Raw genomic sequence first — 17359 nt, forward strand, 5'->3', positions numbered from 1 at the left:
GCCATGAGTTCTTAGGACGGGGAACAAACCCCAGGGCTGACAGGACAAGCGGGGCACGCCCCGTCCCAGCAGCGACGGGAGTGTTCTGTGTGAGGGGAACAGGCAGAGGCCCCTCTTCCTGAAGGCTTCACCTGGAGCCCCACGAAAGGAACGGCGTGGGCTGGGCCGCAAGCACCCTGAGCTGGTCTGGGGCCTGTCTCTGGGACAGGAGGCTGAGAGTGGAGCTGGGGACAGACACACCGATACGGCCGAGCCGCCACAGCCCAGTGCTTGGACCGTGCTCCTGCTGCTGGGTGCCGCCCCCACCCGGCGCTCACAGCAACCTTTGAGGCTGGCCTTCCTCCCCCTGCCAGGACCCCCAGGCTACCTCAAAGCAGAGGGACACCCAGGGAGCACTGAGGCCCTCAGCAGCCTCTTCCCAAAGAGCCAACCAGCTTCACCCACCGTTCAGAGCTCAGCCACTCAGCCAGCTCCCCCGTGGAGCAGAATTTGAACTTGCTTTCTCTCCCCCACACCACTGGTGGCCACTTCCCACCAGCCAGAAACAGGAGAGGACCCAAGGGTAGTCACGGTGTTCGAGTTTCCTGGGACCCTGACACAGACTCAGGTATTAAAAGATGCCCCCACCCACCTCTGCACCCACGCATCTGCCCACCCGTCTGTCCTTGCATCCAGCCGCTCTCTCCTGGGGGCTCTGTGTGTCGGGCAGTTTCAGGGCCTTTGTGGAGCCCTTCACTCGTGGAAAGACGTTCCTACAGGGACAGCAGCCCTGCCCGGAGCCTGGAGGAGGGGAGTCCTGAGTCACCCCTGTGAGCTGAGATTAGCTGCAGCAGGAGGAGAAGGGCACCTCAGGAAGCGGAGGGGATGCTGATGGGGTCCCCAGGGCAGGCGCTGAGGAGCTCAGGGAGGGGCCAGGGCCCGTCCTCTCAGTGGGGAGGCCCACAGGAGCTGAAGGAGGCGCAGGGCTCTGAGCCGCTGTGGGCTGGCCACAGGCACTGAGCGGCCGGCAGGCTTGAGGGAGTTCTGAAGGTGCTGTGGACCGTACGCTGGGGGCTCGGAGGCTGGGGGCCTGGAGGCCAGGGGAACGGGGGGCTGAAGGACCAGAGGCCCGGGGCCCAGACAACTGGAGGCTGAGGATTGGAGGCTGGGGGACAGGAGGCTGGGGGACCGGAGGCCGGGGTATTGGGGGCCGGGGGACTGGAGGCCTGGGGACTGGAGGCCGGGGTATTGGAGGCCAGGGGACAGGAGGCTGGGGGACCAGAGGCCGGGGGACTGGAGGCCGGGGAGCTAGAAGCTGGGGGACTGGTGGCTGGGGGGACTGGAGGCTGGGGCCTGGAGGTGGGCGCCTGCCTCTGAGTCCCAGGGGAACCGCTGGCAGAGGAGCAGCGGTGGGCTCTGGGGGACAGGGGTCAGCGTGTGCCTCTCCCCGGGCCAGGTGGGCCGTCCAGCTAGCAGCAGAGGCTGGCCGGGGCTGAGGCCTGGTGGTGGAGCTGGTCATACCCTGGGGAAGAAAGGGCCCCAGAGTTCCTCCACTGGAGGTCCAGGGGTGGGGGGCAGCGGGGAGCTCCCAGGTCAGAGGGAGGGGCCCTCAAGAAAGGAGGAGGGGAGCCCCCGGTGGGGAGGGCAGAGGGGCTTGGTTCCGCCCACCCGAGGCTCTCGGGGGAGGCCCGGGTTTGTCGCCCAGGGGCTCCCGTCTGGAAACACAGGTTCCAGGTGGACACAGGCAGGTGGCTGGAGGCCTGGCTCCTGCCGACGGGCAGGCTGCCGGGAGGCTCCGGAGGGCCCCTCGCCCAGCCTGGAGGGCTAAGGCGCGCCCACAGTGGTGCCCACAGCGGCCCGGGCACCTCTGGAGGCCGGTCAAGCGCCGCCGAGGGGCGCTCAAGGCACCGCTCCCCGACCTCGCCGCGGGGATCCCGGGCCCGGCCCCCAGCCCCTCCCGCGCTGCCCGCCCCCTCAAGGCGAGGCGGCCAGCGAGGCTGCGCCCTCCACCCGGGAACTAGGAGGGCGGGAGGAAGAGCCCGCGGGGCGAGGACCGGGCGGCGGCTGAGGGGCCGGGGGCGCGCGGGTGGGAAGCCGGGCCCGGGGGCCGGCCGGGCCGGGTGGGTGTGCGCCGGCGGCGGGCGGGCTGGCGGGGAGCCGGCGGCTGGGTCTGCGCTCGCGTGAGCGCGGGGCGGGCGGGAAGGCTCCGCCCCGGCGCGGGAGGGGGCCGCCGGATTAAAGGCCACCCGGGCGGGCGGGGATCCGGACAGCAGCCTGAGCCCGGAGCGCGCTCCGCTCCGCGCAGCACCGCGCGCGTCCCGCGAGCGTCCCGCCGAGCGCACCGGAGCTCCCGCGTCATGAGCATCCGGACAAGGCGCTGAGCGGCCGCAGCGATGTCGGGGCGCTGGGCTCCGGGCCCCAGGTGGGGGGTCCTGCTGGCGCTGCTGCTGGCGCTGGGCGAGCTGCCGCGGGCGCGGGGCGTGGAGGAGGAGCCCGGCGGCGCGCACGGGGAGGCCCAGGGCTTCCAGGTGGTCACCTTCGAGTGGCACCACGTCCAGGACCCGTACATCATCGCCCTGTGGATCCTCGTGGCCAGCCTGGCCAAGATCGGTAAGCTGCCCGGGGCTGCGCGGGCGCGGCGGCGGGCTGCGGACTCTGCAGCCCCCTCCTGCGCCCCCAGGGAACAGCGGGCCTTCCGCGCCGCCTTCTTCCCGGCTCCGCCGGCTCCGCGGTCTTTCCTGTGGAAGGGGAGCGTCTCAGCCAGCTTCCGGGAGGTCAGGTCGCGGACCGCAGAGGCCAGTCCCGGGACTCAGGTAGCGCAGGCAGAGGTCAGAGACCGGCGAGCCTGGCCGGACCCGGAGCGCGGTGCGCGTGGCCGACGGTAACCTGGTCCTGCCGGCGCGGGCGCAGCCTCTTCCCGTCCCTGGCTCCCCGGTCTCCGCAGTCCCGGCTCCTTCTGCCCGCAGACGTCCACGGCTGCTCCGCGCTGGGGCTCCGGCAGCCAGCTTTTCTGTGTGTTGGGCTTGTCTGGGGCGTTAGTGGAGGACGGAGGGAATGTCCTTGCCTTCCAGCGCTGGAGCACTCCGTCCCCAGCGCAGAAAGAAAAACGGCGCCACTCGACATGAAGCTCAGTGAAGTCCTATTTACAGGCGCGAGTTTTCCATTGACAGTGTTTCTCTACTCAAAGTCCTGGTCTGAAAGACCGCTCTTCTCTTGACTTGCTCCACTGAGCCGGCAAAGTAGGAATTGCAGGAAACTCCAGGCAAGGTGACAGGAAGGGCAGCTTTCTCAGGAGCAGCTGAGGACCAAAGTTTCCACACCAGGGAGGGTCTTCCGGGGTGGTGGACGTGTGATGGTGTGTGTGTCTTAGCAAGTGGAGAGGGGGAAACTGTCCCGGGGAGGGGGGGTGCTGAGGACACCCCCACACACTCACAGAAGGGCCGAGACTGGGACAGGTCAGCAGTGGTTTCCGAATGGGGGGTCTGGGGGGGCACGGCCTCCTCAGCAGGATGGGAGGGGCCGGCTCTGGGGAGAGTCTGTCCGAGGACTCTGGACCTGGCTTGGGGGATTCCTGGTGGCGGCTGGTTACAGATTGCTTCTGCTTCAGCCCCGCCTGCCAACCAGCTCCTTTTAAAGTCCGTCACGTCTTTCTATTTCTTCAAGCTCTCTGGTCTCTTCCTTGCCACTCTGATGCCTGTTCGGTTCCCTGGCCATGCCTGCCTGGCCCCGAGCGCCCCCGACTCGCTGTCTCTTTGTGGGAGTTCCTGATGTCAGAAGTGAAATGTGAGCAGGGGGATATGGTCTCACATGCTATGTCTGCCCTGGATGTCTCCGCCTCGGGGGACCTGCCAACACTGGTCACTTGCTGGGCAGGTCCAGCCTCCCCGGGGCTCCAGAAGCACCCTGACCTGAGGCTCCCCTGGGAGCAAATTGCACAAAACTTTCTGTGCAAGTCCAGCTCGGGTTCAGACATGGGGCATGCACGTGGAGGGCCAGTGTTACTCTCCAGGAAGAGCCTGCCCCCTGTCTCCCAGGCACTCCTCCCGAGGGGACCTTCTCTGGGGAGGTGCTGCCTGCTCCAGCCTGCTCCGTCCTGAGTCTTGAGGGGGGTCTTCTTGCCCCACCCCTTGCCCTTTCAACAGCTCCACCTGAGGGGAACTGCTGGTTCCACTTGAGCGGAGGGGTGAGGCATGCGTTGGGGGAGGCTTGGGTAGACACGCCAAGGAAACTGAGTGGGTCCCCAGGGAGACCTGAGGGGCTGCCTTCCGCCCTGGGCCCCCGTGCTGCCCTGCATTTGGCGGCTCCTCTGAGAAGGTGCTGGGGCCCCCCTCCCCGCTTTCTCATCGTAGAAGGCAAGCCGGGCCCCACCCTGCCTTGCCCTGTCCTCCAGGACCTGCTGCTCTGACTCCCATGGGTCCCCAGGGCCCGCCCGGTGGCTCAGCCTGGGCGTCCTGTGACCCCTGCTTCCGGAGCCCCCGCAACCCCTCTCTGTCCCCTCCTGGCCCCTCAGCTGGTCCCCTCCCCTTGTGGCACCCCCAGGTCTCCCCACCCGCACCCAGCCACCTCCGAGTACCCGTGTGCGCGGGGTCCCCGCTGGGGGCAAGTCCTCCTTCTCAGCCAGCCCGGGGCCCTGGGTGGGTGACGTGCTCCCCGGGGGTCTTGAGTCTGCAGCCACCGACCAGGACCCACTGGGGCCTCGGAACAGGCTGGACTCCTTCTTCCTCTTCCCGTTCTGCCTCCTTCGCTTCCCCTGGGGGCCAGCGCTCCGCGGGCCCACATCGGCAGAGCTGGATCCTGAAGCTGAGGCCACACTGGGTGGGGGTCCACCTGGGCTGGGGTATCTGGGCAGCTTCCAGAACCGAGGCCTAGAGGGGGGCAGAGGGCAGGACCCCCCTCCCCTGCCCTCCTCCCTGGACGTGGCGTTCCCAGGACGGGGAGGGGGGCGGGGGGTGAGGGCAGCGCTGACTTTTGGCCAGAGCTGCTGGGAGGTGTGATTTCTCCTCCTGAGCCAGGAGCCACAAGGGCAGGTGGGGATTCACCACCTCCCTCCCCCCTGCCTCTCTCAGGGTGGCCCCCAAGCCACCCCCCACCCCGGACCCAGCAGAAACACTCCAGGGAAGACGGGTGCCTGTGAGCCTTCCTGGCTTCAGAGGAGGCGGCTTGGGTTGGGGGCTGGCAGAGGGGGAGGCCCCAGCCGTGGTGGTCCTCAGCAGCCTTGGCCCTGCCCACGTGGCCCCTGGGTTTGCAAGGGGCTCAGTCGCCTCCTCCCTTTTCACCAGCCTGGGAGGGAGGGGCTCTGCGGGGGGTGCAGGGGGCGTCTTTCCTAATCAGAAGGGTCCCCAGGGCACCCTGAGGAGTAGCTGGGGGCCTCGGGCTTCAGGTGTGACCCTCTTCACACACACACCCGCCCAGCCCAGACCTGGGACTCAGAAGCCGCAGCAGCCTGGCCCCTGGAGACGCAAGCCCCTATCCTGGCCGTGTGCGCGCTGGACTCCAGTCTTGGGGTCACAGAGCCTCATCCGCCCAGGCTCTGCTTCCCGCGCCCTGGCACCTGCCACTTGCAAAGCATTGTCTCTGCGGCTTCTCATTGGCTCAGTAGGACTGCGGTCCAGCCCAGCCCTTGCTGGGGGAGGGGGCACAGACCTCCATGCTGGGACACCCAGGGCCTCTGTCCGTGGCTTCTCTCAAGCGCAGCCCCTGGGTGCCGGCGTGGCCCCCGGGTGCCGGCGTGGCCCCTGGGTGCCGGCGTGGGCCCCGGGCACCAATGTGGGCCTCTGGGCGCCGGTGTGGGCCCCGGGTGCTGGTGTGGGCCCTGGGCACCGGCTCGGGCCCTGAGGCATGCTCCTGGGCTGTGGGGAGAGGCAGACAGCGCTGATCTCCTGGAGTCGAAAGTAGGCGCCTGTGGGAATTCCCCGGGGGCGCAGTAGTGAGGACTCTGCTCTCACGGCTGAGGGCCCCGGTCCTATCAGCACCCCCCTGCCGTGTCCAGCCCCTGTTCCTCTTTCCTGTGGAAGCGCCCTCCTCCTGTGGCTCCCACTGAACTTCCGTCGCACCCCTGAGGGGGTCTGTGAGAGGGTCTGGAGGAGGGGGTGACCGGGAAAGGCCGGGTGAGCCTCAGGACGGCTTGGTGGGTGCTCCCTGGCGTAGATGAGTCCGTGGGCCCCAGTGGACTCCAGCTTGGCAGGACAGATGGATCAAGGCCCTTTGGCCAAGGCCTGGGACCAGGGCCGCTCCCTGCAGTCGCCACAGGAGCGGCGTTCCCTTGCTGGAGGTGTAAAGTCTCCCTTCTCAGGAACCGCCTGCGAAAAGAATTACTGTAGCTGTAAAACAATCGGCATTTGGAGCTAAGGCGTCTCTCTGGAGTGTCCTGGGGACGAGGGGCAAAGGTTGGGAGGCGCTGACACCCCGGTCCTGCCTGCTCGGCAGACGGGACGCCCTGGGGAGCCGTCTGTCTGGCCACTTCCCACAAGGGCGTCCGAGAGAACCACACGGGGTTCTAAGACAGGGGCCTGAGCTCGCTGACCCTTCTGCTGGGCCCTCCCAGCCCCGTGCCCGACTGGACCCCGCGTCATCTGCCTACTGTCCAAGCGCCCTTAGTGGGAGCATGGAACAGGCAGGGTCCCCATGAGCCAGGGCCGGCTCCCCCCAGCCCTCCTCCGCCCACCCCGCCATCCCTCAGGGGAGGGGCTCCTCCGTCTCCACCCCCGCCGGGCCCGGGGACTGACCTCCCCGCACTGGGGCCCAGGCTGTGGGGTCCTCCCCGGGCTCAGCTGGGGGCCCTGCCCCCGCACCAGGAAGCCTTGGGGGTGGCCTGGGTGCGCTCCTGAGAGAAACCTGCTTACCTGCGCCTGCTCCGTCCAACACCCCCTCGCCAACCCTGCCCGTGGTCTCCTGTCCCTGATCCATCCCCTCTCATGCTGGAAAGTCTGTCTCCTCCATCTGTTCAGGGCGAGGGGTCAGAGGGGCGCCAGGGGAACCCAGGGGCCTGCGAAGGCCGTTCTCCCCAGCAGCTCTGCCTGCAGAACCCATCAGATGGGCCCTCAGGTCACCCCTCAGCACCCAGGCCTTCTGTCTGAGGCAGGGCAGCCCCGCAGAGGCGGCACAGAGCCCCAGGCCTGGAGGCCGGCCCGCCCAGGCCCTGCTCCTGCAGGTCTGCACAGACGCGTGTGCTTGGCCGGGCAGTGCTGGACAGTGAAGGGATGGACACGGCAAACCCTCCAGGTGCCGGCCCAGCAAGAGGCTCCCGAAGCTCCTCAAATTCTTAACCGAATTATCACACAGCCTCCCGTGAGGGGTGCATCCGGCAACCACCCCGTGGGCTTGCGCAGCCGGACCTGCTCAGAGCCCCGTGGGCGTGGCAGGGTTCTGGGGTTCTGCGGCGGGGGCAGCTCACCCCTGAGGCCTGGCCCGCAGCAGCCTCGCCATGAGCTGAAATTCTGTGCATTCACGCCCAGCCCCACCTTCTGGCACAAGACTGGACAGGGCAGACCCACAGGCCCAGACGCGCGGGCCACAGCGCCTGCATGGCCAGCTCATGCGCCCCCGCGAGAAACCTGGTCCGGGGTGCACGCACAGCGACGACCTCTGGGCCTGAACATTTGTTTATTACTGAGGCCGACATGCTGGATTCTTAGCAGCTGCAGCTCCTAGCGCTTGTTTAACATTCATTTTGCCAAAATTAATGCTGCCACATGCCTGGTAGTGCCACGGCTTCCCGTAAAACAGACCAGACCTCCCTCAGGGTGTGTCAGTTCCTGGGGGCAGGCGAGGTCAGCCACGGGACACAGGGCACCATGTGCCAGTGAGAGCAGGGAGGGTGGGTGGGAGGGGGCCTGGGCAGGAGAGAGCCCACGGCTGGTGGGCTTCCCCAGGGTCCAGGTGGCACGCAGGTGGCCCAGGGTCTAGGTGGCAACCAGGTGGCCCTCAGGTGGCCCAGGGTCCAGGTGGCACCCAGGTGGCTCCAAGGTCTTACGAAGGCCCTGAGGTGGCTGTGGGGGGCGTGTGCTGGCCACCAGGCCCCTTGTGCCCTGGGGCAGGGTGAGGAGCCATCTCACCTCTGCCAGCCTGACCAGCCTGTGGAGCCAGGGCTGAAGCCCCAGGCAGTGCCTCAAGGCCATGGGGTCTGTCCTTGGAACTGCTGTGTCTCAAGTCCACACCTGCAAGCCAAGTGTTTACGCGCTCGCTCTAGAAAGAATGGAGAGGCCCCGGGGCTTGCTGGACATGGGGGGTCAGAGTCTAGGCTGAGGGGTCAGGTGGTGGCCAGGGTGCAGGCTTCCCGTCTGGGGGACAGTCAAGAAGGGCCACAAAGGGTGGGGCTGGCAAAGCCAGAGGGGCTGGGGAAGGTGGTCCGGGCGAAGGCGCCAACGAGGGAGCAGGGCGTTGCTGAGAGGGGAGGCCGTCGGAGCCCGGGGAGCCTGCGGGTGTCAGTGTGGAAGGGGACAGGCTGGAGGCGTGGCCTCGGGCAGCCTTGCGCCCGGTGGGCCAGGCCCCAGTCAGACTGCGCTTCAGGCGCAGACGTGGCCCGTGCTCGGGAGGCCAGGTGTGGACTCGCGGAGGAGGGCAGGGCAGGCTCCCTTTCCTCCTGGGTAAGTTGGGAAGCTCCAGGGAGCTCGCCACCTGCAGAGATACCCTGCCAAAGTCCAGCCAGTTGTGAGCTCTCAGCTGGGAAAGAGAGGCAGGACGTGGAAGCTGGAAACGTCTGTCTCCAGCAGCTTTTGGGACAAGGAGAAGGGTGAGGGGCCACCAGCTCACAGGGCTCGGCTCCTTCTCAGACTTAGCGAGCCTGGACATCGCAGTGGAGTGGACATGGGCCCGCAGCCTCCACAGATGCTCTCCCAGAACGTGGCCCTGCGCGGAGGAGGCGTGGCGCTGCTCAGCTCCCGCCCCCGCTCGACGTGGGCCCGGCTGCACAGGGCCACCCCGGGGCTGTGCACTCGTGCCCGTGGGTTGAGGGTTTCACCCGTGGCACCAACTCAGATCTAGCTTTCGTGTGGCGGTGGACCTGGGGACCTGAGGCCCCCTCATGTGCCTCTGGGTCCCAGCTCTCCCTGCCAGTGTCCGTGAGAGGTGTGTGAGACCGGCTCGGGGTATGGTGCCTGCTTGCCTTGCTTTCACCCCCAGGCCCCGGTGGCTCAGCGGAAGAGTCCACTTGCCACGCAGGAGTCACAGGAGACGTGGGTTCAGTCCCTGGGTGGGGAAGACCCCCTGGAGGAGGGAGTAGCTGCCCACTCCAGGATTCTTGCCTGGAGAATCCCACGGACAGGGGAGCCTGGCGGGCTACAGTCCATGGGGCTGCAAAGAGTCGGACACGACTGAAGCGACTTAGCACGCGTGCACATACCCCAACACAGTCAGGAGTGTTGGCCTGGACACGAAGCACCGCCCCCCACCCCCAGCAGGAGAAGCCAGCCCTCAGGGAGGGCTGCTGCAAGGAGCCTGTTGTCGGGGGGAGGTGGGAGAAGGAGGCTTGGCCCCTGAGAGTTGTCCTGGGCTCACAGAGGCCTTTCCAGCCGGAGTAGTCATTGGACACCCCCTCCAAGGGCAGGACCCCAGAGCTGATGTCAAAGACTTAGCTTTTCTCGGCACCAGAGCCCAGTCGAATCTCAGAGTCTGCAGTGAAGTAGAAAAGGAGAGCTTTATCGCTTTGCCAGGCAAAGGGGTCCACCGTGGGCTCCTGCTCCCAAAGCCATGTGTCCCCACTGGGGAGGACAGTGACAGGTTTCACAGTAATTGTTCAGAGGGCGTGATCAGCTCATGGACATTCTTCTGACGGGTGGGTGGTGAGCTAAGTAGGAGTTCACATTGTCAGCCTTCAGGTCTGACTGGTCTGGGGTCTGCATGCTTGCGGGCAGCATATAGTTAATCATTAATGCTCCCACCTGGAGGGGTTTCTGTATCTGCAGAATGGCTCAGAGACACCGGTGTGTGTCCCTTGATGGGAAAACAGGACCTTGCCCCAAGGCTGCTCTTGATTGTCCCTCCCTGGTCTCTATCCCCTCCCTTCCCTAATGAACAACTGCTCGAATCTGCCCCTTAGAACTCAGGGAAGGTCATAGAGGCGGAATGAAGGCTGCTTCCTGTAGCCAGAGAGTGGGGGACACAAGGCCTTGTGCCAGGGGCGCTGCAGAGCCCTGCACAGAGTCAGGCCCGCTGTCGTTCTGCCTGCGGGCGGGGTGGGGGCCCATCCGCCTCCAGCTGCTTTGCAGAGCCAGTTCGGACGGAGGCTCCAGGAGGCCATGTCCTACTCTGGCCATACTGGCAGGGACTCGGGAGCCAAGCGGGGTGAGCCCAGGAACTTCAAGTGTGCCTGCCGCCCCTTCCACACCCCGAGGTGGCAAAGCCGTCCTCCTGCTCCTCCCCTGATGGTTCAGATGGGACCGGCTGCGCAGCCCTGGGCGGGTGTGTCACGGCCTCAGACTGTCTTCAGCTTCTGGGAAGCCGGTGAGACCCCTGGTTCTCAGGCCAGTCCCAACAGCTCACATCAGAGCTTCTGGGGTGAGGCTGGGGCCAGGCCCAGGCTCATGGGGCTCCAGGCTCACAGGGCTTTGGGGTGGGCAGTGGGCACTGCCTTGAGCAGGCACGGCTGGGCTGAGCTCCCGGAGGCTGCCTTCAGCCTCACAGGACTTGAGGCTCCGCAGGGCCCCCCACGCCTGGCTCCTTTGGGCTGTCACTGCACGTAAGAGGCCTTGTGACAGGCGAGAGACCTTGCTGCAGGCAAGCTGCTGTCCCCTCTTCACCCCAGAAGCTCTGATGTGGAGTGTTGGGGCTGGCCTGAGAACCAGGGGTCTCACCGGCTTCCCAGAAGCTGAAGGCAGTCTGAGGCCGTGACGCACTCGCCTCGGGCTGCAGGGCAGCCAGTCCCGTCTGCACTGTCAACTGTCAACTTCAGCCTCCTCGGCAGGGACACGGCCAGGTCCAGCATCTTAACAGGTGTTTAGAAGGTCCACATTCCGTGAACTCGTAGCCCCCTGCACAGCGCCCGGCTTAGTAAGAGTTCAACAAACAATGGCTGAATGAAAATGAAAATGCCAAAACGGACGCAAAGGCTCCAGACACTAAATCTGAGGTCAGTAGTGGGAGGCAGGACCTCACGGTGGCGGCCAGGACGGGGCCAGGGCCCTCTAGTGCGGGCAAGGGGGGCGGCCGGACACTCCTGCCCCCGCTCCTGTCCCTGCAGCTTCGGCCCCCCTGGTGGGGGTGGGGATGGTTTAGCGGCCCCATCGGAGCGCTGGCTTCCACCCACGGAGTCTGCGGCTGGAGAGGGTGTTGCGTGGAGCCGGCCGGGTGAGGACAGACCTCTGTGTGACCCGCGTCAGCCCCACGCAGGGGCACCTCAAACCCCAACTACTAGTGACCGTCTCCGTGCTGGGGTCTCTGGTACCCTGTTGCTAGGATTTGGGGGGAGGGGTCAGCTGACTGCCATTTAAAAATACAGTTAGTGAGCAGGCCTCAGGGGTGAGCTTGTGAGGTGGGGACTGTGGACACACCCCCACATCCAGCAGTCTCCCAGCCCCCCACACCCTACCTTCAGGGGATAAGCTGGAAAAGGAGGGTGGCTTTTCCGGGCAGGCCCTGGGATGGAGAATGTGGCACCCCTTGCGGAAATCTTTTACTCATTAACGCGACAGAACCAAGAACGCTTTGCAGGTTGGGCGCTCTCAGCTCCGAGTCCGGCCTGCACATGGGGGCCAGAGGCCTTCCCGGCTCAGCACCCCCTCTGCCTTCCCCCGGGCACTTGCAGGGCGCACGGGAAGGTGCAGGGTGGGCGCGTATGGCTGCCGCCCAGGGGACAAGCCCCAGCTCTCTCAGCAGACCAGGGGAACAAGTTCAAGTCCTGGTCTCCCGGGAGCTCTGGGACCCTCTTCCCAACATCTCCCCTGCCCCGACCCACCGCAGCGTCCAGCCGGTGCGGGGGATGGGGACCCCTGCACTGGTCTCTGCAGCGCCCCAGAGGGCACCCAGGGGACTGGCTGTGAGAGGCACCCTGAGGCTTTCCATGGGGACCCCGTTTTCCCCGGGGACCCTGTTTTCCCCAGGGACCCTTTCGGTGCCGACGCGCGGAATCTCTCGGTAGGCGAATGTGACGCCTCGGAGCCCAGTGCGCATCCCCCTGCACGGAGGGAGGTGGGCCGCGGGAGAGGGCGGGCGCGGGGCGGGCAGGCCGCGCGCTCTGTGCCTGGAGGAGCCTGGCCCTGCGCCCACCGCCGCGGTACCCGCGTCCCAGGGCGGGCTGCCTGGGGCGCGTGGGATCCCCGCATCACCGCCCCAGCGTGCCCCCGGGAGCCGCGGGGCCAGGGTCGGCTGTTCTCAGCCACATCCGCACGGGCCCCGGCCTTACCGCGGGCAGTTAAAGTTAAACGAGACGCACCGTCCGGGAGCAAGGTCCTCGGCCCACGCCACGCCCTGGTCCGCGCTCCGGGCCCCCTTCCGTCGCGGCCCCTGAGGTGTGTGCGGGGCGCAGGCCACAGCCTCCGGCCTCGTGTCCAGGCAGGGAAGTCCAGGGTCGGGCGGCAGGCGTGGACGCTGGTCTGGGCCTCAGGGGACCATCTCCTCTGGAAACCTGCTCGCCCCGGTCCTGCCGAGCGGAGCCCCCGCCCCGCGCCATCCCAAGGAGGCCCGCGGCACAGACTTCAGCCCGCGCCCTTGGAAGGTGGCCGTGGGGGCGCATGCACGCTGTTCTGGCTCCTGTGGGCCCGTCCGTTTTCCTGAAGCCGGCGGTCCGGGGTCGGCGGAGCAGTTTCCTCCGAACTGACACTGAATGTCCTATTTATGCCCCCCCTCCCCCGCCCAGGCTGCTGGCCTCCAGCCCCCTGCTCGCTGCTTCTCCCCTTCTGCAGGGCCAGCACCTGCCCTCAGCCTCTGCCCTCCACTGGCACCTCACCTGGCACTCCATACCTTCGGCCTTGGGGAGTCCCCTTTGTGTGGACTATCGTCCACCAGACGCGACTCTCCCATTGCTCAGGGCCTGGCTGTGCAGTGGAGGTGACAGAGACCACCCCCGGCGGCCTGTGACCCACGGGGTTCACGCTGGGGACCCCCACTCCCCAGCCATAGTGCACTTCAGGGGCACGCATCTGCCTCGAAGTGCCGGGCCCCTGCGGGAAGGTCGCCTCGCTGCCGGCTGCCCCGAGAGAACCTGTGCGCCTTCTCCTCGACTTTCCTCCCCTGCGCTGGTGCCTCGTCTTTGTCCTCTGTCTTCTAAGAGGACTCTTAATTTCATCTTCCAGCTCCTCCGTTGAGTCTTCAGTTTCTGCTCCGGTATTTTCTCACATTTAACAGAAGGTTTGTAATCGCTGAACGCACTTTTTGTCGAGGTTGCAGCTCCTTTTCCCGCAGGTTTCCTCACATCATCCGGCCACTGGCTTTCGGGCCCCAGACCTCCCATCTTCACCCTCAGCAGTGGCCAGTGGGCTGTCCTTGTCCGCGGGCAGCCAGACCTCATGGGGCCCAGTGGGAGTTTGTGGGCTGCATGGGTCAAGAGCTGGGATGCCAGCATTTTCAGGTCCTTCCTTCCTGCTGGCCCCGCCAACAATCTAAGAATAAAGAAAATAAATGACACCATCACCCTTTTATTTTTTCCTGGCTTGGGAAAGAAGCATTTAATCCACCTTCCTTGCAGGAATCTGACTTTCATCTTTATGGCTGCTCAGAAAGGTCTAGCCTTATCCTCATACGATGAGGAAACCTAGTCTACAAGGGATAAAACAGTAACGTGCTAGTGACCTCAGAACAGAAAGCACTCGAATGTGCAGAAACCCTGACTCTTGATCCCTCAGACAGGTGGGGCTCCATTGAGCAGCCCCAGCAGGGGGGGCCATGGGGCCCCTGGGGGCCAGCAGTGGTGGGTGGGGGGCCATGGGGGGTCCTGGGGACCAGCAGGGGGGAAGCGTTGGTGGGGGGTAGCATCCAGGGAAGGGTCCTGCGGCAGCTGCATGCTGGGGGTGCAGAGTGGTCCCAGTGAGGGTGTGGGCAGTACTGTTCTCCAGGGATGAGAACCAGCTTCTCACTCCAGCTTCTCTCATGACCTGGTACCCATGTGGGGTCCTCTGATGGCCTCCACACCTTGGGAACCCTTTGCCCCCTGCAGCACAGTGTCCATATCAGAAATCGATAGCCCCACGGCTCCCTGCTGCACTGGTTCCAGGCAGTGGCCCGTGACAAAGTCCTGGCTTTGGGGGCCACGCTGGGAGCACCCTGATAGCAGTGGCTGCAGTGACGGAGCCGCCACATGAATGGCAGGCGCGGTTTATGACACCTTGGAACATTGACCACACACTTTATCTGCAGAAAACATGTCCTTGGAGAAAACACCTTGCTGAAATTTTTCACATGAAAGTATAAAGGTCGATGGAGGGCTTCCCTGGCGGCTCAGATGGTAAAGGGCGATGAGATGTAATCCTGCTCCCCTACAGGAAATCTGTTTGCCGATTCTCCAAGCCCAGCACCGCCACCCCCGCCCCCAGCAAAGTGAAGCGTCCTGTGTCCTGGCCCCAGTGGACTTCAAGGCAAATCTGATTGTCACCCTCAATCTCCGAGCCGACCACCAGCCCTACTGAGGTTGGCCTGTCTCCTCCCATGAGGGCTCCCTGTGACGTAATTAACTTTCTGTTCTTGAATCTTAGAACTTTGAAAAACCCCTTTTCTGGTTTGCTTGGCCTCCAGGGCCACCAGCCTCCAGCTTCCTCATTCTGTAACAGCAGAGTCACTGAGTACATGCCATTCTGGGCCCTTTGCACATTTTGTGCAGAGAGAGGGTTTGTGTGGTGCTGGGGTCTGTGTGACCCTGATGGAAACCTCACTTCTTCCTGCCTTGGCTGTTTTTGCTGGTGTCTGCCTGTCATAGCTCGTGTTCAGTGAATCCTCTGTGGAGTAAGGTCTCGGTGACCTGATCACCAGCTACTCCGGCAAGCACGCCCTGTGACTGTCTGCATGACCCGCCTGCACCTGGGCCTCTGCCACGGCTCCCTGCTCGGGGCCCAGCCAGAGCAGCTCCTCAGCCCCCCTCGTCTGAGGCCCCGGCCCCTCGAGCTTACCTGCCCTGCACCCTAGCTTTTCTCACACCTGCTCCAGCTTCACTGGAAGACAGATCAGTAGAAATCATCAAATCTGAAGTATTTCTGAAGTCTTTAAGTTTATATTTTTCATCAAATCAGGGACACTTTTGGTCAGCATCTCTTCAGGTTTTTCTACCCCGTTTTCCCTCTCCTCTCTCCAGGGCTCCAACTTTGCATACGCTGTATCTTCTGTTATCATCACACTGAGGCTCTGTCCGCTTTCTATCTTCTTCTTTGTACTTTGGGTAATTTCTATTGTTGTCTCTATTTGCTGCTAAGCTTATCCGTTGACTTTTTTTGTATCGGATATTGGGCTCTTCAGTTCTATAGTTCCAGTTCGGTTCTTTTAGATATATTCCATTTCAAGGGCCAGCTGATTACACCGATGGGCTGGCCAGCTGTTTTTGTAAATAAAGGCTTTTGGGGAACAGTGGTGTCCGTCTGTTCATGTACGTCATGGCTGTTTTTGTGCTACAGTGGCAAACTGAGTAATTGAAAATCAGAATGTATAGCCCACAAATCTAAACAATTTACTATCTGGCTCTTTTAGGAAAAAAGAAAAGAAAAAAGTCAAATCCTATTCTATTCCACTGCTGAGATTGACTCCTTGTTAATTCATTACAAACATGTTTTCCTTTACATCCTTGAGCATGGTTGCAATAGCTTTTTAAATCCTTGTCTGCTACGAAGATTTAGCAACATCTGGGTCACCTTGAGGTTTCCACTGGTCTGTGGGTCCTGTTTTCCTGTTTCTTCACATGTCTAGTAATTTTGCATTGTTTCCAGGACACTGTGACTGAGGCATTGTAGAGAATCTATTCTGTTCTTCTGGAGAGCACTGATTTTTGTGGTTGCTGTTGGTCGCTGTTGTTTTGCCAAGACTGGGCTGAAACTCCAAGTGTGTCTCCCTGTGGTGACAATAGTTGAAACCTCTGGATTTTTAGCTTCTGCAGGCATCTCAAGACCTGCCTCTTGTGTGTGATTCAAGGGTCAGCCAGATATTTCAAGAGTTCATACAGAACTTGGGCTTTGGCCTGTCAAGCTCTTTCCTTTCTGGGATCTGCCTCCTCCCTTTGCAGTTACTGTGGTCACCCTGAGCTCTGATTTTTCAATCCAGTCAGGCTATAGGCTTCTGTTTGAGTGTCGGCTACTCTGCATGACCCCCGGTAAGACCTGCCCTTTGGAAAACAGCCATAAGGAAACACAGAGACTGATTTGTGCTGGTCTCTCCCTCAAAGTGTAGGTCCCTCTGGTTTCTGTCTTTGGGCTCTCTTCAGTGTTGTGGGTGTTCATTCCAGACCTCATGGTCATTAACCAGGGGACAGGTGGCTGGACAACTCTTGACAGCGGTTCCTTTGCTAGGACAATGGGAGCGACTCCATTGGTGCCGTGAGGTGTAACTGTCACAGACTCTAAGTTGGAGCCCGTCGTGAAATCATGTGAAAGCAGAGCTTAAACGTGCGCCTCTGTATGTGGAGCTCGAAGAGCAGACTGACACGGAAGACGGGTGAGAAGGCTCTTGGGGAGAAGGTGTAGCGTGTGGAGAGGCACTGGTGGCTGCAGACCCACCTGTAGGCAGGGGCAAGGCTGCTCACGTGAGTTCATTTGAAAACACCTTTGTTTATTACTTTTAATATGGAGAAGACTCCTGAGAGTCCTTTACACTGCAAGGGGATCCAACCAGTCAATCCTAAAGGAGATCAGTTCTGAATATTCATTGGAAGGACTGGTGTTGAAGCTGAAAGTCCAATACTTTGGCTACCTGATGCGAAGAACTGACTCATTTGAAAAGACCCTGATGCTGGGAAAGATTGAGGGCAGGAGGAGAAGGGGACAACAGAGGATGAGATGATTGGATGGCATCACCGGCTCAATGGACATGAGTTTGAGCAAACTCCGGGAGTTGGTGATGGACACGGAGGCCTGGCGTGCTGCAGTCCATGGGGTCGCAAAGAGTCTGACACGACTGAGTGGCGGAACTGATTCTGAGTGTGGATAATTATATGTGACATTACCAGTCACACTGCCTTGTGGTTGCTGCCTGCCCTGTAGGGGACGGCATCAGGGTGGATGCCTCTGAAGACAGAATGAGGGTCCTTGGGCCAGTGTCTGTCTAGGAAGGGGCCCCAGGGAGACCACAGCATGGCTGTAGAGAGGACTGGAGAGTCAGAACTGGGGCCTGTGTGGGTTTGGGTCACAGCATGTATGTGTGGGGTGTCCCTGTGTATATGTCTGGGTGTCCTTGTGTCTGAGTGTCCCTGTGTACATGTCTGGGTGTCCCTGAGTGTGTCTGTGTGTCCCTGGGTGTTTATCTGGGTGTCCCTATG

The 17359-nt window shown here is 63.0% G+C and overlaps 1 protein-coding gene across 2 annotated transcripts in view; it reads left to right on the top strand.

The window, feature by feature from the left end:
* Positions 1-2243: 2243 nt before the first annotated feature.
* The window catches only part of SLC9A3 (solute carrier family 9 member A3), a 39393-nt gene continuing 24277 nt past the window's right edge, over positions 2244-17359 (top strand). For both annotated transcript variants that reach the window (XM_042233997.2, XM_027980208.2), the window contains exon 1: positions 2244-2589. In XM_042233997.2, the coding sequence (XP_042089931.1) occupies positions 2373-2589 (217 nt within the window). In that variant the 5' untranslated portion in view covers positions 2244-2372. The remainder of the gene's footprint in view (positions 2590-17359) is intronic.

Source organism: Ovis aries, chromosome 16, assembly GCF_016772045.2.
Source record: "Ovis aries strain OAR_USU_Benz2616 breed Rambouillet chromosome 16, ARS-UI_Ramb_v3.0, whole genome shotgun sequence".
In the NCBI taxonomy this organism is placed as follows: Eukaryota; Metazoa; Chordata; class Mammalia; order Artiodactyla; family Bovidae; genus Ovis; species Ovis aries.